Source organism: Onychostoma macrolepis, chromosome 05 (genome assembly GCF_012432095.1).
Source record: "Onychostoma macrolepis isolate SWU-2019 chromosome 05, ASM1243209v1, whole genome shotgun sequence".
NCBI lineage: Eukaryota > Metazoa > Chordata > Actinopteri > Cypriniformes > Cyprinidae > Onychostoma > Onychostoma macrolepis.
The window spans coordinates 40,672,302-40,697,882 of record NC_081159.1 but is presented as its reverse complement, the minus strand read 5'-3'; the positions used below and the strand labels follow the sequence as shown (position 1 = coordinate 40,697,882).

The 25,581-nt window shown below is 36.9% G+C and overlaps 1 protein-coding gene across 7 annotated transcripts in view; it reads right to left on the bottom strand.

The window, feature by feature from the left end:
- The window catches only part of bmpr1ba (bone morphogenetic protein receptor, type IBa), a 70,502-nt gene that overhangs the window by 33,569 nt on the left and 11,352 nt on the right, over nucleotides 1–25,581 (bottom strand). For 4 of the 7 annotated variants that reach the window (XM_058777305.1, XM_058777306.1, XM_058777307.1 and 1 more), the window contains 2 exons: nucleotides 14,519–14,585; nucleotides 1,119–1,344 (listed from right to left, as the gene is read on the bottom strand). In XM_058777305.1, the coding sequence (XP_058633288.1) occupies nucleotides 1,119–1,197 (79 nt within the window). In that variant the 5' untranslated portion in view covers nucleotides 1,198–1,344; nucleotides 14,519–14,585. The remainder of the gene's footprint in view (nucleotides 1–1,118; nucleotides 1,345–14,518; nucleotides 14,586–25,581) is intronic. The other 3 variants (XM_058777310.1, XM_058777311.1, XM_058777309.1) reach the window with 1 other exon arrangement.

Below are 25,581 nucleotides of genomic sequence, written 5' to 3'. Positions count from 1 at the left end.
CCTCCAACTGTGTGTAAAACAAGTGTTAGGCAGCTGAGAGGCTGATAGCACACTACCAAACAAGAAACACACACAGCAACACCTGGCTGACCATTTGCCACACCATCACTACCACCAAACATACAGAACACCATAAAGCACATATACCATACAAAGAAATAGAGATTTAATAAGTTGTAATTAAATGACCTTGCATCAGATAAATATCATATGAAATATCAAATGAAAATATGAAAATCTAATTTAATAAAATATATTATTGTAAATAATTTATATTCTACTTTATGATTTAATTTCATTATATTATAATACAAATATAAAAATAAAAATAAACAAATATTATTTTATTGAATATTTATATTAGATTATATTATTGACTATATTATTAATATGTATATGTATATTAAATTGTATAATATTCATAATATAAATTTTACTTACATCTATCACTAAATAAATATCTCTCAATCCCACTTCAAGCAAAACATTTCATGAAAAGTAGTTTGTTAGGTTTGAAACTTTGAGACACTGAGCAAAAATGAACAAAAGTGAAGTTAGTGAAGAGAAAAATGGCATATAATATCTCTTTAATCACACTCGTTTCTCCTAGATGGGGCTGTAACCATCATAGACGGCAATGACTGATTCGTAAACTTTTACATTTGTTCTTTTCCCCAATCTAGCATATTTGCTTGCCTCCAGATACCAATGAGACTTTCACTTAAGTAAATGACACCAGTCATTTTATCTGTTTTCAGTCCCAAGTCCTAAAAGAGATCTTAAAAATGTGCTCAATCTCACCAAGAGACAACAGTCAACAGAGATCTCAATATGAACTCAAGTATTTCTCATCAAATGCACCCAAAAGCAAATTATCTGCTTTCCACATTTATTTTATAGCTCTATACTGACTGTATGTCAACCATTGAAAAAGATATTTTAGAAGAAATATCTTGACACTTAGATGAAACGTAACTGAGAACTCAATTAAAGTATCTTGAGCTATACAACAGAATGTGAATGTGTGCGGTGAGCGGTAGAGAGACCAGCTGCATTACAGATCCTGCATTAGACACACAGAACTGCAGTCAGTAAATGTTCTGAAGGTTGACACTCACCCAAGTTCTCCTCCACGAGTCCCAGAAGTCCAATGACCAGCACACAGACCCAACGCAAGCAAGTCCTCAAGAGATCCATCTTCTGTGTGCGCAACTCCAGCGAGCGATTGAATCCCTCAGCTGTCTGCTCAACACACACTCTTGAGTGTGTATATGTATGTGTGTCCTCTACAGAATGTGAGAAACTGCACACCCCACAGCAGCCTCAATCACAGCTTCACACTGACTGCCCAGCGAGAGAGAGACAGAGAGAGAGAGAGAGAGAGAGAGAGAGGGGAGGAGATTATTCACAGTCTTACACACAGTAGCCTCAGTGTAGTTGGGCCAAACCCCACCCCCACTTTGAGACCATGCCCCCATATTTTCACCTCACCCCCCTTTTGCCTTCTTTTTACCAAACGCACCGGCTGAATGCAATACAAGCATACTGCTTCCTGCATACTGTGCACTGCTGCACTCTTATCATCACAGAAATAAATTATTAAGAATAAATCATTATATTAGGAAATATATTATATAATTTATGTTGTTAATAAATATTTTATTAATAAACACAATGTAATAATAAATTATTATAAATCTTTTTTTTTGTAAAAATGTCTTACATTTTGGTAATTTTAACAATGAGTTAAAACAATGTAAAAATCCTGTTAAACATGACGCGTCAAGTTAAGTACATTGCATTATAGGATAAAATATTCCAGTCTCATTTATACTGCACATTCCTGCAAATGTCTTCCAGGTTTTCCAATTATACAGACCAGGGTTGTTATATTTAACTAAACTGAAATAAAATTAAATGTAAAAAAAAAAAATAAAAAAAAAATTACACCTAGTTGCCAATATAACATTTATCATTTATCAAAATAACAAACCAAATAAAAAGAAAGAAAGAAAGAAAGAAAGAAAAAATACTAAAACATTAACTACATTTAAGGGAATGCAGAAAATATTCAAATAAAACCTAATTCAAAATATCAACAAAACATGTACTAGTATGAAAATACTATTGGCTAAATCTGGCACATTTTACATTGATTTTTTATGTATTATTATAATGTGTATTGTCACTGATTAAATAAATAAATAGATGTTACTAAAATAACACTACTGCATACTGTGCATACTACAAAAATAGTATGAGTATTAAGATAGCATGCTATTTCAAACAGCCACTCTTTCAGGCATGTTTGATTGACAGCGCAATGCAAAAACAAAAAAAAATACATAACATTTAAAAACACAATAAAATAGAAAAGAATCACATTTGTTGACATTTTTAGCAAAAAAACACGTGGTAACATACAATTCATACTACATCAACAAAAACACCTCATATCATAGTTACCGCAGTTATTGCCACTACTATAAAAATGCAGAAGGGGCTGTGCAGATCAGAAGAACCCAAACACTTCAAGAAAAGAGAGAGAGCTAACTAAAACTAATAAACAAGCAAACAAGAGAAAGAGAGGTCAAATGAACCGAGCTCCCTTTTACTGAGGCTTCTGGATAACCAATCAACCAGTAAATCTGTGAAACCCCCCACCCAAACATAACGAGCAGCAATGGAGGTCATCTTTAAGATTTGACCTTTGACTCTTCTTTCAATTTGTACTAGGTTGACATTTAACCCATATCAAACTCAGTCCGAATAAAGCTGGAGGAAAACAAAACCTTGTAAAGTAAAGACAAAAACACACAAGCTTTGTTCTCACCTACACAGGCCACATACTCAAATACGGTTGTCACTCCTTCTCTAAACACTTGACCCTGTTCTGTACACAGAGTTCTGATATTTACTGAAGCGACAACCAAACTCAATCCTAAAACATTCAGATTCTGAAAACACTGCAAGAAAATGATTTTCGTACTTGGACTCGTCTTAGAATTGAATTGCTTTCCAGTACAAATATCTAAATATTCTTAAATCAAGATACAGTACATTAATTCTTAAAACTTAAGTCTTTAAAACTTCTCAAAATAGTTTATGCTTAAAACAAGAACAAATATCAACAGATGGGGACAGAAAAGACAAAAAACAAAGACAAACATAATTCAAATGGAAAATAAGATTTAGTTTTTTTCTTCATTTTGCCAGATATTGTTCTTAAGCAAAACAAACGTTCAATTATTTTTGATAACACTCTGAGAAAAGTTAGTTATTAAGAATGTGTCTGAATAATTTTAGATATTTGTACAAACTGTAAAAATGATTGCTGCGATTAGTTATCATGACTTAAAATTCAACATTAGAATAAGTAATAACCCATTGTTTCAGATTAAAATTTAAGTGTTTGTGCTTGACTTAAAATTGTAAATTTATTGAACTTTAGTTAAGTTGGATATTTAAGTTATCTCAACAAATTTGAAGTTGTTACAACTGCAGCAGCATTTTTTACAGTGCTGGAAAACAAGACAAAAATAGCAGTAGTATTTCTGAATATTATGTACAGAAACAAAGGTTTTTAATGTAGCAATGTCACTAAAGTCACAACTGAATTAAAAAATGTATGAAAATCAGTACTGAATTAAATTTGAAGGGGTCATGAACTGACAAAACAAAATTCCCTTCATCTTTTGACATATAAGAGGTCATTGTACTATAAAAACATCCTGTAAGTTTCAGAACTCAAAACTTTGTCGTTAGTCTAAAAACAGCTTATATTGAAGGCAGTCTGCCAAAACGACAGCTTTTGGAATGTTCTACTCTATGATGTAATGAAGTGTACAAGCACCGCCTCCGCAGATGATCAACGGCTGCTTCGACATCACTGCCTGTTGAGCCCCGCCCACCGAACACGCAGGTCTGCGCTGAAACCAAACAATAAAGATGGCTCCGAAGTCAACAAGACGCTGTGCAGTGCCAAGTTGAGGGAAAAAAACAGTCTTTGCATTCATTGTCTTCCTTCTGATCCCAACATTAGGAAAGAATGGATGAACTTTATTTTTAATGAAGTTCCAGACAGTCAGTACTCTGTCTTTTGCTCACTTTAGTTTATTTTACTGCGGATTCGTTTACAAACAAGGCACAATTCGTCACCGGATGCTGTGTACTGGATCCAACAGTCATGTCGCAACACAAGAGTGAGTAACTGTTTTCTTACAGTTATCAGTCTTTGTCTGTTAAACAGATCGTTTGATATGAGTAGTTATTCGTTTTTAACCTAAATCACAGCAGCGTCCATCTATGAGGAATGTACGCTGTCAGACATACACAACTACTGACCAATCATAGCAGTGGGTGTTTACTTCCGAGTCTACAATCAGCCACGCCTATTCAGAGCGTTCAAATGAGAGGGGTCAAAAACAGGACAGAAAATAGTCTATTACTTCTGTATTATGTTTTCTGATGTAAAAATCTTGATAACATAATAAGTGGACCTCAGAGAACTGTGCAAAATAAAAAAAAGAGGCAGTTTATGGCCCCCTTAAGTGTATTAGACAACTTTTCTGTCAACTTGCAATGCATTCTTGGTTTGCCAACTTACCAAAATGGCAAGTTAAATGACATATCTTAGAAGAAAGCCAAATGTAATGCTGTGTTCCTACCTTTAGGAACAGTCTTCACTGGTTAAACGTTTCACTGGTTCACGTCATTCCAAAGAAAAAAAGTGTGTTTGTAATTGTTTATTTTAAAAACTCCTATAAATATTGCATTAATTCCCCTATAACCACCTTTCCCAATGCAATCATTCCCTTCAGACTAAATTTTTTTGAATATCCTATTTGAAATGCATCACAATACAGATGCACAGTAGTGTGTGAACACCATTTCATGTTACTTTACAATGCTCTCTAGGAAGGCAGCTTATGGATTTGTACTGAAAGACAGTGTTTTAATTTATTTTATGACTGTTTGTGATGATCAAATGACAAATCCGATGCATTAAATCAGCAAACACGCATTCCCCACTAAAGCCATAATGGCAGCGACACCCTGACTAACACACGCCAATCCGTTCCATCTGTTACCCAGCCCACGCTACAGACTCATCTTCCAAATGTTTGCTCCTGTTTTCACAGCTGACAGAAGGGATGCGTTAGTCTGTTAAAGGAGCGTTTGTCAGCTTTCGGTTCGTGTGAGTGTGTGTTTTGATGCCATTAGGAGAGGTGAGTGTTCTGTCGCTGTCATTATGTGATGTGTCATAAAGCGAGGTGTTGATTGTCCAAATGTGGAGGTGAAAAAATCGGCAGCAAAAATAGACCTTCAGCTGTCTGAACAACACACGCATGCTTTTGAACAGTGATCACCTAAATAGCACTGAAACTAATAAAAGCATAAACAGTTTAAGCCTAGACAACGGCTATATTTCCAAACTCAGTGGGCTGTGCTGGAGACATTTGAATGCAGTAATGAAAGCTATATTGGCCCAAATGTAATATATATGTACATATATACAGGTGCTGGTCATATAATTAGAATATCATCAGAGTCCATTCAAAAAGTGAAACTTGTATATTATATTCATTCATTACACACAGACTGATATATTTCAAAAGTTTATTTCTTTTAATTTTGATGATTAGAGCTTACAGCTCATGAAAGTCAAAAATCAGTATCTCAAAATATTAGAATATTACTTACAAACCAATACAAAGAAAGGATTTTTAGAAATCTTGGCCAACTGAAAAGTATGAAAATGAAAAGTATGAGCATGTACAGCACTCAATACTTAGTTGGGGCTCCTTTTGCCTGAATTACTGCAGCAATGCGGCGTGGCATGGAGTCGATCAGTCTGTGGCACTGCTCAGGTGTTATGAGAGCCCAGGTTGCTCTGATAGTGGCCTTCAGCTCATCTGCATTATTGGGTCTGGTGTCTCTCATCTTCCTCTTGACAATACCCCATAGATTCTCTATGGGGATCAGGTCAGGCAAGTTTGCTGGCCAATCAAGCACAGTAACACTATGGTCATTGAACCAGCTTTTGGTACCTTTGGCAGTGTGGGCAGGTGCCCAGTCCTGCTGGAAAATGAAATCAGCATCTCCATAAAGCTTGTCAACAGAAGGAAGCATGAAGTGCTCTAAATTTTCCTGGTAGATGGCTGCGTTGACTGTGGACTTCAGAAAACACAGTGGACCAACACCAGCAGATGACATGGCAGCCCAAATCATCACTGACTGTGGAAACTTCACACTGGACTTCAAGCAACATGGATTCTGTGCCTCCACTCTTCCTTCAGATTCTGGGACCTTGATTTCCAAATGAAATGTAAAATTTACTTTCATCTGAAAAGAGGACTTTGGACCACTGAGCAACAGTCCAGTTCTTTTTCTCCACAGCCCAGTTAAGATGCTTCTGACGTTGTCTCTGGTTCAGAAGTGGCTTGGTAGCCCTTTTCCTGAAGACGTCTGAGCGTGGTGACTCTTGATGCACTGACTCCAGCTTCAGTTCTCTCCTTGTGAAGCTCTCACAAGTGTTTGAATCGGCTTTGCTTGACTGTATTCTCAAGCTTGCGGTCATCCCTGTTGCTTGTGCACCTTTTCCTACCCAAATTCTTCCTTCCAGTCAACTTTGCATTTAATATGCTTTGATACAGCACTCTGTAAACAGCCACACCTTTCAGTAATGACCTTCTGTGACTTACCCTCTTTGTGGAGGGTGTCAATGTTCGTCTTCTGGATCATTGCCAAGTCAGCAGTCTTCCCCATTATTGTGGGTTCAAAGAACAAGAGATACCCATAATTTATACTGTAGGGATGGTCATTTATTCAAACTCAAATGTAAATATTCTAATATTTTGAGATACTGATTCTTGACTTTCATGAGCTGTAAGCTCTAATCATCAAAATGAAAAGAAATAAACATTTGAAATATATCAGTCTGTGTGTAATGAATGAATATAATATATAAGTTTCACTTTTTGAATGGAATTAGTGAAATAAATCAACTTTTTGATGATATTCTAATTATATGACCAGCACCTGTATATATTTATGCATTTAGCAGGCACTTTTATCCAAAGAAACTTACAATGCATTCAGGCTATACATTTTTTATCAGTATGTGTGTTCCCTGGGAATTTAACCCACAACCTTTTGCACTGCTAACACAATGCTCTACCACTAAGCCACAGGCGCGTGTGTGTGTGTGTGTGTGTGTGTGTGCGTGTGCGTGCGTGCGTGCGTGTGGGTGCGTACGTGTACGTACTGGTTTTTGTGGTTTATGGGGACAAAATTTGTATAATGACATGGGTATGACAGAGGTATTACAATTTGAAGGTGGTTTATGAGGACACTGCCTATGTCCCCATAAATCAAAAGGCTTAAAAAAAAAAAAAACATACTAAATGGTGTTTTGTTTTTGTTTTTTCATCTAAAAATGCAGACAGTTTCCTGTAAGGGGTAGGTTTAGGTGTAGGGTTGGTGTAGGGCAATAGCACATACATTTTGTACAGTATAAAAACCATTACGCATATGGAGAGTCCCCGTAAACCACTAAAACAAACATTAGTGTGTATGTGTGTGTGTGTGCGCGTTTTTGTGAAAAGTCAGGCCATAGATTTGTATAATGACAAAGGTATGACAGGTATTACAAGGTGAAGGTGACTTTTCAGGACATTGACCCATGTCCCCACTTTTCAAAACGCTTATAAATCATACAGAGTGAGGTTTTTTTGGGGAAAGTTGAAATGCAGTCTCCTGTAAGGGGTAGGTTTAGGTGTAGGGTTGGTGTAGGGCAATAGCACATACAGTAAGTACAGTATTAAAACCATTACGCCTATGGGATGTCCCCACTTTTCACAAAAACGAACATGTGTGTGTGTGTGTATATATATATATATATACAGTCATGCCCAAAAATATCGGCACCCTTGGTAAATATGATCAAAGAAGGCTGTGAAAATTAATCTGTATTGTTAATCCTTTTGATCTTTTATTAAAAAAATTCACAAAAATCTAACCTTTCATTGGATAATAAGAATTTAAAATGGGGGGAAATATCATTATGAAATAAATGCTTTTCTCTAATACACATTGGCCACAATTAACGGCACCCTTTTATTCAATACTTTTTGAAACCTCCATTTGCCAGTTTAACAGCTCTAAATTTTCTCCTATAATGCTTGATGAGGTTAGAGAACACCTGACAAGAGATCAGAGTCCATTCCTTCATCCAGAATCACTCCAGACCCTTTAGATTCCAAGCTTCATGACGGTGCTCCTCCTCTTCAGTTCACCACTCATTTTCTATAGGGTTCAGGTCAGAGGACTGGAATGGCCAGCAGAAGCTTGGTTTTGTGCTCAGTGATCCATTTGTGTGTTGTTTTTGAGGTTTGTGTTTGGATTATTTTACAGTTGGAAGATCCAAACATGGCCCATTATAAGATTTCTAACAGAGTCGGTCACTTATTGATTTTTTATCTGTTGGTATTTGATAGAATCCATGATCCAGAAACAAGATGTCCAGGACCTCCAGCAGAAATGTAGGCCCACAACATCAAATATACAGCAGTATATTTCATTGTACACATGGGGTACTTTTTATCCCTGTGTTCACCAAACCCATATTGAGTGTTTGCTGCTAAAAAGCTATTTTTTTGTTTGATCTGACCATAGAAGCCAGTCCCATTTGAAGTTTCAGTTGTGTCTGATAACTGAATATGCTGGAGTTTGTTTTTGGATGAGCTAGGATAATTTTTCTTGAAACCCTCCCAAACAACATGTGGTGATGTAGGTGCTGTTTGACAATTTTCTTTTTAAGGTTTTCTGACCCCGAGACTCAACTATTTTCTGCAATTCTCCAGCTGTGGTCCTTGGAGAGTCTTTAGCCACTCAAACCCTCCTTCTCACCGTGCATTAGGACGATACAGACACATGTCCTCTTCCAGACAGTTTCCTAACATTTTATGTTGATTGGAAATTCTTAATTATTGCCCTGATGGTGGAAATGGGAATTTTCACTGCTCTAGCTCTTTTCTTAAAGCCACTTCACTAATTTGTGAAGCTCAATTATCTTTTGCTGCACATCAGAAATATATTATTTGTTTTTTCTCATTGTGATGGATGATTAAGGGAATTTGGGCTTTGTTTTCCGTCCTATTTATATTTCTGTGAAACAGGAAGCCATGGCTGGATAATTTCATGTTCATAATCACCATGGAGTGCTCAAAATTGTGAATATGAATGGGTATATATTTCAGAGATATTTTACTCGTAAGAATTTCTAGTTTTATAATGATATTTCCCCCCATTTTAAATTCTTATTATCCAATGAAAGGTTAGATTTTTGTTAATTTTTGTAATAAAAGTTCAAAAGGTTTAACAATGCAGATAAATTTTCACAGCCTTCTTTGATCATATTTACCAAGGTTGCCGATATTTTTGGCCATGACTGTATATATATATACCAAACAGTATAAAATACAAGGTTTTCATACATTTAAAATTTTAATTAATTTAATTTAAATTGTAATTTAACATTTACATTTAATTTGAATTTTACATTAATTATTGAATTAAAAACAGTGACAGACAAACTGAGAGAAAAGTTGATTAAAATACTTAACACTTGCATTTTTTAGATATTTAATTTTTATACTAAATAGTATTAAGTCCAAGGTTTCAATATGTTGAAATTAATTTAATTTAATTTAATAATTAATACGATTTAGACTTTTGTGTGCTGTGTATCAAATCATATTATACAGTTGAATATGTTTTGGAAAACATCCTTGTGTGTGTATATGTGTGAGAGAGAACACCTCAATGGTCAGGATTTGCAAGAGAAAGGTCAGAGGTCAGTGTAATGACCTGAAGAGACTCAGCGACCCCACACCTGTTTGAGATCATCCGCTTGGTCACATACCATCACACACCAGTGTCTCCTGCACCACTATTTAGCAGTGAGCCACTGAATTCACAACAATGAATAAGCTATGAGCACATAAGGTAACATAGTTCAACTTTTAATATCTATTTTATGAGTGAGTTATATATTTGAACTGTTTTTTTGTCAAAACGACCCAGTCTAAGGCTATGTTAGGAATGGCATACCACTATACTATTTTTACAGAATACAGTATGTGTACTGCACACTGTATACTCACTCCTACAACATTTAACAAAAACCACAACACATTGCAGGAATACTAGAAATAAAGTATCCCACAATGCAATGCACTTGACCTTCAATGTTTAATGTTTTGATTGCAAAAACTGCCAAATGTGAAGACATTTTTACATAAAATTGGATTAAAAATAGCAGTTCCAAAATGATGACTGGATGCCATTTAAAAACAAGGTGACAACAATGTTGAACACTACTGTCTGAGGGCGAGTAAATAATGACTGAATTCCTATTTTTGCATGAAAACAATCAAAGTTTATCATCCAAATTTATAACAAGAGTGTTTAATTGCATTAATTGGTTATTGTTTTGGATTTTATTATTGCCTAGGATCAATGGAAATGGTCAGCGGCACACAGACAGCGAGGCGGGGGGAGTGTGTGAGTGTGTCGGAGGGCCGTGAGGGGAATGTGTTAGAGTTCAACATGGGTGAATGGAACATAATCAGCACATGCAGGCTGCTCCACATTTATTCTGCTTAAACAAAGACAAACACACACACACACACACACACACACACACACATTCACACACTAACGAGGGCAATCGCGGCTCTGCTGCCACCTGGCTCATCCCTCCAATTAAGAATTCCCTAACGAGGTGCCAATTAGAGGAAAAGAATGAAGGAGACAAAAGCAAAGGGTCACAGAGGGCAGAAAACATGAAACAGAGAGAGAAAGAGACAGACAACAAGGCGAGAGGAAGTGATGGCAATTACACATGACAAGACAGAAACATGTTTGTTTAGACTCTCTATTTGATCTATTTTTGCTTTTTCCTCGTTATCATCAGGAGTTTAAAGGGCAAATGTTTGACATTTGTAAAGTGCTAAAAAGAAATAGAAATATTTCTGGATGGGTGGTATATAGCGGTTAAAGATCAAGATGGTAACTGAAAAGTTGTAGGTTTGAACCCTGAAAAAGCTTTGTTTACGATGAGCTGGTATGGATATTAAGGCTGCACCGATATTAAAATTTTGGCCAACTTCAATAACCCATTCAATTCTTGATATGGCTGAAAACAATGGAAGCTTTTGATAAATAAAAATAAAAATGCTAATTGTGACTTTCGCAATTGCAAGTTATAAACTCGTAACTGCGAGTTTATAACTCCCAACTTTTTTCTTAGAATTCTGAATTTACATCTTACAAATTTTGACTCATTTCTTAGAATTCTGAGTTTATATCTTGCAATTCTAAATTTATGTAAAGAGCCAAAAATATTTTTTAAAATCACAATTTCCTTCATTAATTTTTTATTCAGTGGCAGAAATAAGCTTCTGTAGAAAAGTAATAAATGGTCAATAAAGCTGATAAATTTAATAGCTCATAAATGGCTGATAAATAAAAAAAATTATACTTGTTTAACGTGTGTATGTGAAAGCATCGCTAACTGAGACATTTGTTGTCAACCATTGATTAAAATAATGGTTTAGTTGTAATTGTACGTTTGGTTGCTTACGTCCTGGACCTTGTTTCAGTGGAGCTTGGTTGGGAGACGGGTGCCCATTTGTTTTGTTTGTTTTCTTCTGTTTATGTTAGCAGGGAGGTAAGAACTTGTATTTCATTTGTTATTTGATTTTCAGGTTAGTTTGTGTATAGTAGTAGTTTTGTTTATTCTAATTTACTTTGGCAATTTGCCCCCTACCGAAGTTTATGTTCCTTTGTTTATTCTTATCTAATAAACTTACGTTTATTTGCACTTAAATAAGTGTCTTGTGGTTGAGAAATTGAGGATGAGAGCGGGACCCCAGGGATCTTTCTTGGATGGGTCCCTGTTAATTGTTATGAACCAATTTATTTTCTCTCTGAGTAGGGGTTTAACTTGTAGTTCGTAACACTACTGTATTACAATTTTATTAAAAACTGAGATTTGCATTTAACTTTTAATTTAAATTACTAGTGGCAAAGGTGATCTAAATGTAAAAATAGGCATGTTTACATTAATACTGGTAAGTAAAAAAATATTTTCTTATAAACAATGAGGAATTCCCTATAAGAATTAATTGTAGCCACTTATAGTGTCATTTACGCACCAATTTCACAAAAGAAATTAAGCAAATCACATAATGACATAAACATACCCACAAAATGTTTCAGTCTGGACATAAAACCTCAACTGTTTTTACACCTGCACGTCTCAAAAAAAATCACGCAAATGGATCCTGATAACAACCCCCACACAGGCATTCCACTGGAGGTCAGGACCTCTGAACATGACCTTCGACCTCTGTCTTAGGATCAGTCAGTCAGAGCACTGTGAAAAAAGTCGACTGCCTATGAAAACATACAATATCCCACCCGGAAGAAAAGAAAGAGATGAATGGAGCAAAGAGACTGAGAGGAGAAAGGATGAGGAACTGAAGCATGCATGTGTGTGGATATCGGTCAGCTTATTCTGAACTTTAACCGCCCACTTAGACAGGAAGAGATTATTTGAGTGATATGTAAATGTGCCAAATTTGTTTTGTCTTTACATGTCATTTAAAGACAGGTTTATCTGAAATAGATTGCACCAAATACAGGTGTGGAAAAAAGGAATTGATATCGTATGATATCGTATTTACTTGCTGCTAAATGCTTTAAACAAAACTGAGTATCATTCAAAGATTTGAAGCCACTCCCAGGTGTTTACTGTAGCAGCCTGGGAATTTGTAAAGGTGAAAATATAAAAATGTATGCACACTTCTTGAATGTCTGCTTAGCCCCTGTTAGTTAGATACAGTACCTACTAGTGTTGTCAAAAGACCCGGTACTTCGGTACCAAGTCGGTACTAAAAAAAATTAAAACGTCCCGGTACCAGGTTTTTTTAAGTACCGGTGGTACCGAGTACCCGGTCAGCCCGGTTCTTGACGCGTACGGCCCTATGATTTCCGCGATGCAGAAAACGCGGACGGAATCTCGGAATCCAGTTATAAATATGGAATTTACAGTTTAGCACGAAATGTCACGGAATTTGTCAAAATTTGGATGAATTAATCAAAAGTAGGTCATTACACTTAAATCAAATCGCGACACGAACTAGTATCTGTAAATATTAAGCCGCAAAAGTCGGTTCAAATATGAATCCTCTGTGTGAGTGAATGAAACTTTTTTGTTGTTTTTTTTAAATACATACACTGAAGCGCGCGTGATGCTCGCGGTGATTTCAGCATCTGCCGTCTCAGTGAGGACATAAATACATAAACAACATCTACAGAACTGCTCTAAGAGTCACTTCACGAGCATTTTACCGTTTTATTGAGTAAAACCAGTGTCATATCATATAGCTACACACAGAAATTTAAAGGTATTCACGGCAACCCGTCAAAATTAACGTTTATCTTAAAGATAAAAATTTTCTAAAGTCTCTTGCTCACAAAGGCTGAATTTATTTGATCAAAAACTGTTTTATATGTTAATATATTTTAAAGTGTAATTTATTCCTGTGACGCTAAGCTGAATTTTCAGCATCATTACTCCAGTCTTCAGTGTCACATGATCCATCAGACATCATTCTAATATGCTAATTTGCTCAAGAAACATTTATTATTATTATCAACGTTGAAATATTCAGCGTCATATTTCTGTGGAAACCTTATGATAAATTGTTTTCAGGATTCTTTGACTTGATTATATCATTTGCAATGCTTCATGGGAGAGGGTGGCAGCAAATGAACTATTGCAGTTGAAACTGAACTGACCTTTGGTTTCTACAGAAGTATTTTAATCCCTTAACAATCTCAGATGCTCTCAACAAATCTGTCATGAAACGATTATACACTCTCATCCCAAATCACTTCCTCAATGAGGGAAATATATGAGATTTCATGTCCAGAAACTGACTGTTGTGCTCCGTTTCCAACGACACACAACCCCGGTGTGTGTGTGCAGGTGGTGGAGTGGATCTAGGGGTCAGCAGTCGTGCTTCAGCTCCCAAATATAGAGCGTCCGTGTCACCGACTACGAGACGCAGATCTCATATCACGTGGAGACCTCGCCACAGTCGACCCTCTCTCTCCCGTTCACACTACCGTCTTTATCTGGCCTCCACAGCCTGGCATTCAGAGCGGTATCATGTGTGTAGTGTTGTCTGTCTGTTGTCTGTACACTCACCTGAAACATGAAACCAGCTCGCGGCCCCCCGAGCATGACCTCTGGCCTCTCTTCCTCTCTAAAGATATGAGACTCCTGCCCGCTCGCTCTGCTAATACGGAGCGTGTTTGCGCACATATGTGTTATGGTGTAGCTAATGTCGATCACATTACGGAGGTATAAACATCACCGGTAACAGCGGGGGGTCGACCAGCAGTGGACGTATATGTAAGATAAATCTTCTGAGTGTGTGTTTACCTGCAAACGTATTGCTGTCCCGCATGCATTAGCTCCCACAAACCATCGAATCTTGAGTGATGGAAATCTGTAGAAACACATAAAAACACTGCTGTTTTACATTTACAAAGGTAAGCAGCACTATTTGAATGAATATTAAACATTAGCATGTAACGTCATGTAGCGTTTGATCTATGGACAATAAAACAGGAAAATCAGTCACACTGGAAAAATAGAAAATATTTGGCTCAGAATAGAAAAGTTTATATTTGGTCCTATAAAGTATATGGAAATTTAAGTCACATTTAAAAAGTTTTAATGCTATTGCATATGTTTACACAAAATATAATTTGAAGGACACCTGCTTTTATACAAAATATCATAATATATTTCAAAAAAAAAATGCTAGCAACCACCCCTGCACTGTGACACCAAGTTTTACATAGCTAGATTTCCTGTAATCTACTTAGATTTAGCGTTATCAGTTACTATCTATGTAAAAGATACATAAAATATTATTATATAATGATACATTTTATTACTTTTGAAGTCAAATCTACAAAAAGAATCATTATATTATCTGGAAATAATCTAGTAATTTAGTTTTTCTATTTAAGAAAAATCTACAAAAAAAAAACTTTTTAATTTGATAAAATCTCATAGATATTTGTGATCTCTCATAAAGGATTTTTTCATTATTTAACAATCAGTGTTTATTCATTCCTATAGATGTTTTATGTTAAAGAAATACAGAAAATACAAAAATTGACATTGTAGAACTTTTTTTGGCTTCAATATCTTCAAACATCCAGATGGTTTACTGCTAAAATCAACCAAGGTTGGAAATTTGAATATCATGGTTCAGAAAAAAAAGAGTAAAATCTGCTACCAAACTAAGACTACCACATAATCGGCTGAGAAAACCGTTAAAGGGTTATTGGCTGATTATTAGCTGCCTGATGCTGTTGATTTCTGATGTAATGTCACTGCATGTTTCCACCAATCAGATACAGAAAACATCTAATGCGAAACACAAGACATCAGACACAACCACATCAGCACCAGTCACAAGTCAGTCAATGTAATCGAATCGGTGAAAGCCATCCCTTTCATACTGAGAAAGAGAGTGAGAGAGAGAGGGAGAGAGAGAGAGGGTGGTTTCTAAATGAGTTAGAGACATTAGCTCTAATTCAATCTGGGTTATAAAGTGTAGGGCAAAAACAAATATTTTTTGTACATTCACAGCTTTGTCCATCTCACACAAACTGAATTTACTCCTAAATAATATAAAATAAAAAATACTACTAAATACTGCTAAAAATACCTAAATGTCACTGCACTGGGAGAAAAAAAAAAAAAAAACCTTTAAAGAAAACACTTTTATATAATAAATAAATATATACTTTTCAAATAAATTACACTTACTTTGATACAAAATATAATCTTTTTTTTTTTATTAATGATACTTGCTTAAAAATAATAATAATAATATATATATAAAAATACATTACACCTTTTTAATACTAAATATCATAATATCTTTTTAATAAATTACACTTCTTTTGATGAAACAAATTGCATTTTATATATATATATATATATATATATATATATAATTTTTTTTTTTTTTAAACAGGACACTTGGGTTGATATTTTATATATAATGTAATGACATTCAGACAGTTTTAAAGGGGGTCATCGGATGCCCATTTTACACAAGTTGATATGATTCTTTAGGGTCTTAAAACCCCTTAACTGTCACTCACAGTTTTGAACATAGACATTATAGTGCACTATCCAAACTTAAATTTTTATAATTCATAAATGAAAACATTTTGTAACACGATTTTGATGTACCATTTCCGCGGTAATGCAATGTCTGATTTTAAAATGGGTTTCAAAGGATGAATTTTGAAATTTAAAGTTTTCAACTGATATATAATTTCTTATTATTTCTAAAGCGTGATAGAGAAAAAGGCAACTAAGAAGAATTTCTGTGACAAAGGGCAGAACTCCTGTTATGATGTAGATTTTTCAGGTCCACTCCTGTCATAAATTAATTTATTACTTTTCCTACATAATTTTTTAACAAAAAAAGTGGTAAAATACCTGTTTAGGAGTCTTAGACCTTTCCATATATAGTTTGTCATGATTAGATTAGGATTTAATTGTAAAATACTGAAGTAAACGTAGGCGTCCCGTATACGGGACGGTGACAGTTAATGAAAAGTCTATAACATACTTTGGTTAAAATTTCTCAATGGTTGAGTAAAAAACACCTTCTTTACCCTGTCAAAATCAGCTCTGTTTTCATCAAGCCATTATAGTCCATGTTGCTTTAAATGCAAATGAGCTCTGCTGACCCCGCCCCTCTCTTCCGTGGAGTGACGAGCAGACTCTAAACTTCAGCCGCAAAACTGGCTGACTAGCATATATTAGGAAAGGCGATTTGCAAAGATTCATAAAAACTCTTATACTCACTTCTTCTGTAGATGAATCTGGATCACGAATGATTAGTGCGAACATAGGCGCATTTATGTAGATCGGGAATTGGCACATTCACTTCAAAACGAAAGTAACATTAATCATCTGCGTCTTCAGCGGCTCAGATGTCGGGTGTAAATGACGACTGCTATATTCATTATTATATCCAACAACTAAACACCTCAAATCGCTTAATCGGAGACATTCTTGTCTTTCCCTGCACGGAGTCGACACAATGGCGGACAGCTCTCAGCTCACTCAGGGCAGGTCTAAGGTAAGACGGCCTTGTCAATCAACTATCGTGGGAGCGGCCTGTGCAGAACTACGACATTCTGACAGGAACCTCAGAACAGCCTGATTTGAGAAAGGGGATTTTAAAATAGGGGTTTTAAAAAAAACACTGGGTGGATTTTTATCATTATAGGGTGGATGTGTACACACACTTCCAAAACACATTTATGTTCAAACAACTTGTAAAGTGAATTTTGCATCCGATGACCCCTTTAAATCCAAATATTTTTGGGGGTCACTTACACTGATCTATATAAATGACTGTTATAAATGTTCTCTATTATAGATGAGCGGTCACTGTATATTAGATGTGTCTTTAAAATGGCACAAATTAACAATGGAAATGCAAATGAAGCATGAAAAGGACACTTAGGCATCCATTTTTGTTTGTATCGATAAAAAATCTGACAAAAGAAAAGATGATGCAAATCTCCCAATTCATGTCATTTTCTGATGCTTTTTAGTGGCGAGCATTTCAAACAGGTGCACATCCTCTATTTCGCAATTACCCATAATTCTCTACTCATGGCTCAGCCAGCTGTTACTGTGCAAACCTACAGCTCTGAATAGTTCAGCAAATCATCCATGTATGAAAACTTTGAAACAAGCACTGCTTCAATGTCTGTGGGAATTTTTTGGCCTATTTTATCGTCCGCCAAGTTTAATCGCAAAAAATACACAGCACAGAACAAGGTGTGTCTGTTAACACTCTAGAGGAAAGGGGGAAAACACACACACACACACACACACTTCAGCCATGCTGAACCACAGGGGAAAGACTTCACAGTGCACTGGCTTTTACGGCCGTCCCGTTTGGCAGTTGGGTAAAATATTCCGGAGCTAAAATTAGCAGCACGGCACAAAGACCCTCATTGAGAAGGACGTCTGGCACGTAAAGCGAAATCACAGCGAACCTGTCCAAACTGTAAGACAGCTCGACAGCTCCCGCCGGTTCACCACAAAACCACATCTCCAGATAAACGTCCTGAGAGCGAGGTGAATCTGATAGTGCCTCAATCAGACACACTTCAGACTCGAATCCGTCTGATGACATGCTCTAATCCTTAGCGCCGGAACAACAGTCACCTTGGAAACTCCAAGGATTCCCTCAGAAGTCCCGAAGTGTGTGTCTCACAGACGTCTCTATTTCAGCGCGAGTCACTGAAGGATTATACTCACATCTCTTCTTTCACGCTGAGCTTTAACACACACAGAACAATAATCGCTCTGTTGAACGCTGCTATTGTTCAGGCAGATACTTCAGAACAATAGAAGCCATCAGCAAAGCTTCACAACACCACTAATATATCAGCCTATTACACGCTATAAACTAGTACATTGATATGGGTTCATCTATCTGAAGAGCAGGATGGCAAAAATGCTAAGTCAGCCAATCAGAACAGCATAATCCATTGTTGGCAATCACAGAGGTTCTTGCAGTTGGCCACCAGGTTTGCACACATCTCAGGAGAGATTTTGTCCCACTCCTCTTTGCAGATCCTCTCCAAGTCATTAAGGATTTGAGGCTGATGTTTGGCAACTCGAACCTTCAGCTCCCTCCACAGATTTTCTATGGGATTAAGGTCTGGAGACTGGCTACGCCACTCCAGGACCTTAATGTGCTTCTTCTTGAGCCACTCCTTTGTTGCCTTGGCCGTGTGTTTTGGGTCATTGTCATGCTGGAATACCTATCCACGACCAATTTTCAATGCCCTGGCTGCCTTCAATACCCTGGCCCTGACGGTACATGGCCCCATCCATCGTCCGTGATGCGGTGCAGTTGTTCTGTCCCCTCAGCAGAAAAACACCCCCAAAGCATAATGTTTCCACCTGCATGTTTGATGGTGGGGATGGTGTTCTTGGGGTCATAGGCAGCATTCCTCCTCCTCCAAACACGGCGAGTTGAGTTGATGCCAAAGAGCTGGACTTTGGTCTCATCTGACCACAACACTTTCACCCAGTTCTCCTCTGAATCATTGGCAAGCTTCAGACGGGCTGTACATGTGCTTTCTTGAGCAGGGGACCTTGCGGGTGCTGCAGGATTTCAGTCCTTCACGGCGTAGTGTGTTACCAATTGTTTTCTTGGTGTCTATGGTCCCAGCTGCCTTGAGATCATTGACAAGATCCTCCCGTGTAGTTCTGGGCTGATTCCTCACCGTTCTCATGACCACTGAAACTCCACGAGGTGAGATCTTGCATGGAGCCCCAGTCCGAGGGAGACTGACAGTTATTTTGTGTTTCTTCCAATTGCGAATAATCGCACCAACTGTTGTCGCCTTCTCACCAAGCTGCTTGGCAATGGTCTTGTAGCCCATTCCAGGCTTGTGTAGGTCTACAATTTAGTCCCTGACTAAAGTCCCTGGCAATTGATTGATTGCTTCTGTGGACAGGTTGACTTTTATACAGGTAACAAGCTGAGATTAGGAGCAGTCCCTTTAAGAGAGTGCTCCTAATCTCAGCTCATTACCTGGATAAAAGACACCTGGGAGCCAGAAATCTTGCTGATTGATAGGGGATCAACTACTTATTTCACTCATTAAAATGCAAATCAATTTATAACTTTTTTGAAATGCGTTTTTCGGGATTTTTGTTGTTGTTATTCTGTCACTCACTGTTCAAATAAACCTACCATTAAAATTATAGACTGATCATTTCTTTGTCAGTGGGCAAAGGTACAAAATCATCAGGGGATAAAAAAAAAATGTTCCCCTCTGTATATAAGAAAAAATGCTCAAATAAATAAGTAGTAGCACTAAAATAAAGCTAAAATTTAAATAAAATCTAACAACTGAAATATATAAAAATTACAAATATAAAAAATAATAAAAGCTATATAAAAATATTAAAAGAAACAAATACTACATAGAAATATAAAAAAAACTATAAAAATGATTAAATCCTAAAAACAGAAATAAAAATAAATATAAAATAAAATAAAAAAAGCTATACAAATATATAAAATGATTAAGGGTGTGTTCATACTTCGATTAAAACGATATACTCTGTATGCGATTGCTCTGTTAGTTTGGTTCATTTGAGTAAGTGTGAACACTGCCATCCGAACCATGGTACGCGCCAAACATGAACTCTGGTGCAGTTCAAATGAAATATGAAAGCAACACAGACCAAATACTTCTAAACGAACCAAAAACAGGATGACAAGATGCGACATGAATTGACCACATGGAACGAGCGGTGTATCCAAAACAACGTATGCTGTTCTGTGTCAGCAGCACCGTACGCGGATATGCTGTTTACGCTTTGATCTGAACATAAACAACAAGTATTCTCATTGCTTTATAACATCACGGTTGAACCACTGATGTCACTTGGATTATTTTAGCGATCTCCTTGCTATGTTTCTGAGCCTTGATCGTGTAAAGACTAGGGTTGGCACGGTACACAGATGTCACGGTTTGGTACGTACCTCGGTTCGGGGGTCACGGTTCGATACGATTTCGGTACAACAGGGGGGAAAAAAATCTACTAAGATCAGTTTCTTTTCATTTATTTTGAACAGACAGTAGTGCAAATTACACTTTTTTCCATCTAGATGTGAAAATACTAAATATTATTACATGTTATATAAAATCTGTTTTGTTTTCATTGTGAGTGTACACAAATAAAAGCAGACCTTTATACAGTGATTATTAATAAGACAATAAGTGTTTAAAGTTGATTCTGCTGGTATAAACAGTTGAACACACACAAAACACATCAGTTCCAGAATTGCTAACTTGACAGCGCAGTTGGTACTTTATCAAAATAAAATACAGTGAGCCAAACATCAGCGCGACCTCCTCTGTGTCACCGCTGGAACGAGACTGAAGTACAAAGCCTATCATTTACATAATAAATAATAGTTTAGCATTCAGATAAGTTACATCGCAAATATGGAAATATTATGGAATATTTGGATTTGTGCCAAATGAGAGGTAGGATACACGAGCATAAAGCTCCATTTCGCAAACAGTTGAGTGCGCAAGCCTTTAAAGTATACTCCCTTGTCAGTCTGTGAGAGATGCATTCAGAATCAGCACATAGTCACTGTCTAGTGGGCTTTGTCAGTGTTGCAAACTTCTTTCGATGATGAAGCTAATTAGCATATCCATGACGTAGTTCTGAAGATGTTGTTTATGTATATATGTCCTCATTGAGACGGCAGACGCTGAAATCACCACGAGCGTCACACGCGCTTCAGTGTATGTAGTAAACAAAACCACGCGTCTCCGCCATTCATTCATTCACACAGAGACAAGCAGAACATACAGGATTCATATTTGAATCGACTTTAGCGGCTTAATATTTACAGATACTGGTCCATATCGCGATTTGATTTAAGTGTAATGATCTACTTTTGATTAATTCATCTAAACTTTGACAAATTCCGTGACATTCCGTGTTAAACTGTAAATTCCATTTTTACAACTGGATTCCGAGATTCCGTCCGCGTTTTCTGCATCGCGGAAATCATAGGGCTGTACGCGTCAAGAACCGGGTTGACCGAGTGCTCGGTATCACCGGTACTTAAAAAAACCTGGTACTGTGACATTTTCATTTCTTTAGTACCGACTTGGTACCGAAGTACCGGGTCTTTTGACAACACTAGTTGTCTGAACAAAGAATTTCATATTGTTGAAATGTTAAGGCTTTGTGAGTTCCCAGCATGCATTGCAGCATGAATAAATTACACAGTTACTGTTATAGGATTATTGTTTTGCTGTTTGCTGACTTCATTTAAACTTTTTTGTTGTTGTTTTGTCATTATTGTTAGTTATTTGTTGTACTGTGATGAAAAGAGCTCATCTTTTTAACATTTGTTGGATGTCACCATTCTTGAGGTAAGTGTGTCTAGTTTTGAGGCCTAGCCCTAGAGTATGTTGAGCCAGTTATGTCTATTTCAATATTTATGTCAATTACAATGTTGTCTACGTATTAGACTAAGTTATCCATTAAGATTAATCATTCGTAAATAAACGTGATGTTGATAATGTGGTGACTTTTTATACATTCTTTTTTCTTCCAGGAAACAGAAAAAAATTACTTCAACGACAGTAATTGTTGTTTCAGTTGCTATGACAAGAATTTTTCTATTAGCAAAATAAGACAATCAGCATTGCATGAACAAACAAATTTACGTTGGCTAAACGAAGTATCTTTACTGAAAAGAACTAAAAAAATATTGGTGAGAGAACTCAAATATCTTACTGCATCAAGTTGCCTTATTTTTTTACGTTTTCTCAACTATTTATTTTTTACAGTGTATGGGAGGGTCAGAGAACTTAATTTGTATTCCGAAGATGAACGAAAGTCTTATAGGTTTGGAACGACATGAGGGTGAGTAATTAATGACAGAATTTTCATTTTTGGGTGAACTATCCCTTTAAAGCAGGGCTGAGCAGACCAATCAATGAATTGGTACTTTGATGTCATACACCAATCGGTCTGGGCAGTCAAACACACAGAGTGTTTGGGGTGTTCGGTAAGTTCCATCACAAAATATACATCATTCAACCCAACCAATCAGGTTGTGAACGTATGACTATGCATTTAGGTTCAGTACCTTTAGGTTCACTGTCAAAAATGCCAGTGTGAATGCTAAGCGGTCCAGGACCAAATGTATAATTTTCTTTTTTGGTCCAGACCAAACAAACCAAGAGAACCGAGCTACAGGTGTGAACGCACCCTAAAAATGACAAAAGCACATAGCAATGGGGCAGTCGTGGCCTAATGGATAGGGAGTCAGACTTGTAACCCGAAGGTCATGGGTTCGAGTCTCAGGTCCGGTAGGAGTTGTCGGTGGGGGGAGTGAATAACCAGCGCTCTCTCCACCTTCAATACCATGACTGAAATGAGACCCTTGAGCAAGGCACCGAACCCCCAACTGCTCCCCGGCCGCCGCAGCATTGGCTGCCCGCTGCTCCAGGTGTATGTTCACTAGGCATAACTGGTTTCGAGGTATACAGCGGTTTGGAAAATTATTTTTTTCAAAACCACCAGTTTTTTACGTGTCGTCAAAGACGGAAAGTGTAGTACTCAGTTGTGAGCAGTGAAGAGCGTAAGGAGTCACACGGCCCCTCCCCCTCTGGTTGGTGCAAGCAGTCAGTAAGAGTAACCTGTGTGTAGGATGATGGCCAAAGAAGATCAATCCCTGGAACTTTTTCCCCCGTCGAAAAAGATGAAGTCTGCCGTATGGTAATTTTTCGGGTAACGTAGACTAACCATGTTCCGTACTAGTGATGCGCGGATGAGCTAAAACGTCACCCAAATCCGCAGCTTCAAATAAATTATCCACTCGCCAACCGCCCGCACCTATATTTTTGTCTGATTTAGATAACCGCACCCAATTCGGGGTTCATACGGTCACATTCAGGGTTCATACGGTCATGAAAAACCTGGAAAAGTCATGGAATTTTAAAACAGCATTTTCCAGGCCTGGAAAGTTTTGGAAAAGTCATGTTTCACAATTCTATGTACAGTAGAATTATGCTTAATCAGGTCCCGAATTTCGGTGTGGGATTGCGCATATATTCCCGCAGTTTTCGACTTTAAAATGAGGGAAATTCCTGCAAAACATTTATTCGATATAGCGTGTAGGTTAGATGAGTAAATAAATTTGCACAACCAGTCATTTGAAAACAGCGTGAGTGATTCAGCTGTACTGCGTCTTCTCTCTTTGACCTTCTCTTCACATCGGCGCATCTAGTGCTGTTGCACGCTGCGATACAAGACTTTAGCTCGCGTTTCGGTACAGTTGACAGAATTGTCAATTGCCTAATCGGTCATTGTTGCATCATCACAGAAATGTATTATTTGCACGTCTTTTTAAGTCTTTCGGTACTCGTGCGCTCCAGAGGCGCTTTTCTGTGCGCTGCAGTCACACCCAAAGCGCGCGCTGCAAACAAACAAACAAAGCTTGTTGCGCTTAAGTGGCCAAATACACACAAAATAACGTCAAAATGGTCGTCCTGGCGAGTATCCTCATAATGTCGGTTTTGTCTTAAGTTGCGAAAGAAAGTATTGGATCTGTGAAACAGGTCTTGTGACAGCAGCCTAATAAAGCAGTGCCGTCTGTCATTAATGTTAATCAAACAACAAAAGACAGAAGAAATCCCTCACTGCTCTTGACTAAATAATGTTTTGTTGAATAACTTTAATATGTTGATTTACAGTTTATTCAATTTCTGTATCCTATTTAAAACACGTTCATATTTTAGAAAATGTAGTTAATATTTGCATGATTAATGATTTATCTTATCCACCCGCGACCCACCCGCAAATAATCAAAATGCAATATTTTATTACCCGACCCACCCGACCCGCGGATTATCCGCAGCGCCCGCGGATGTAACTGCCATCCGCGCATCACTATTCCGTACACAACGATGTTCCGTACAGATGATGTTTTAGTGCCAATCGCTGAATAAATACTTCCAGGGGCCTGTACCATGATGGTAGATGAACAAATTCAGAGTTACAGGATTAGTTTCGAGTTGACAAAACCAAACAACTCCAATCCGGCTTTGTTGGTACCATGATGCTGCTCATCAATTTTCTTTGTCAACTCAGGCTTTGATCCTGAGTTTTTGGAGCACGTGTGATATCACTGACAAACAGCCAGTCACAAGCCTTGGTTAAAGGTTTTGCTAAAGGTTAAGAGATTGAAGAATATGATGAATTTAAATGCATTTACAATTACAAGTACTTGTTCATGAAAGAAGACAAATAAAATAAATTATCTTGCTTTATCAGTGCATTCACAAGTGAAACTTGTTAAGTTAGTTTTTATAGTTGGAAATACACAGCGATAGAGACTCGAACATGTAAGGTCACATGCTATTTTTAAAGCGTTATCTATTGATTCTACGGGTTATTTATATTATATACAATCTGTATATATTAACGTTCATTTAAAATAAATGATTTATAATAACTGTTAAACTAAAATTGCTTGTGTGTAATGGATTAATAATAATATAAATCATATAATTATATAAATCATATAAAATAACTCAATTTTTGGTTTTGGCCAGACTTTTTTTTTTAATTTTGTTTTTTTTAGTTGTAATGACCTTTAATTTGGAGCAAGAGAAACTGGGGGAGTGACTTTTTTGTGTCAGATATGTGTCACTTTGCTCACATTTGATTGGTCCAATTTCAGTTTGAGATCTCTAACTCAGAACATAACCTGCCCCGGAGCAGGATAGCTGTGGAGTGTAAGTTACTATGGCAATGAACGCAGCTAAAAGCCAAGACACTTTCATGGTACTTAAAATCCAGGATTGGTGCAAACTAAACTGAAACTTACC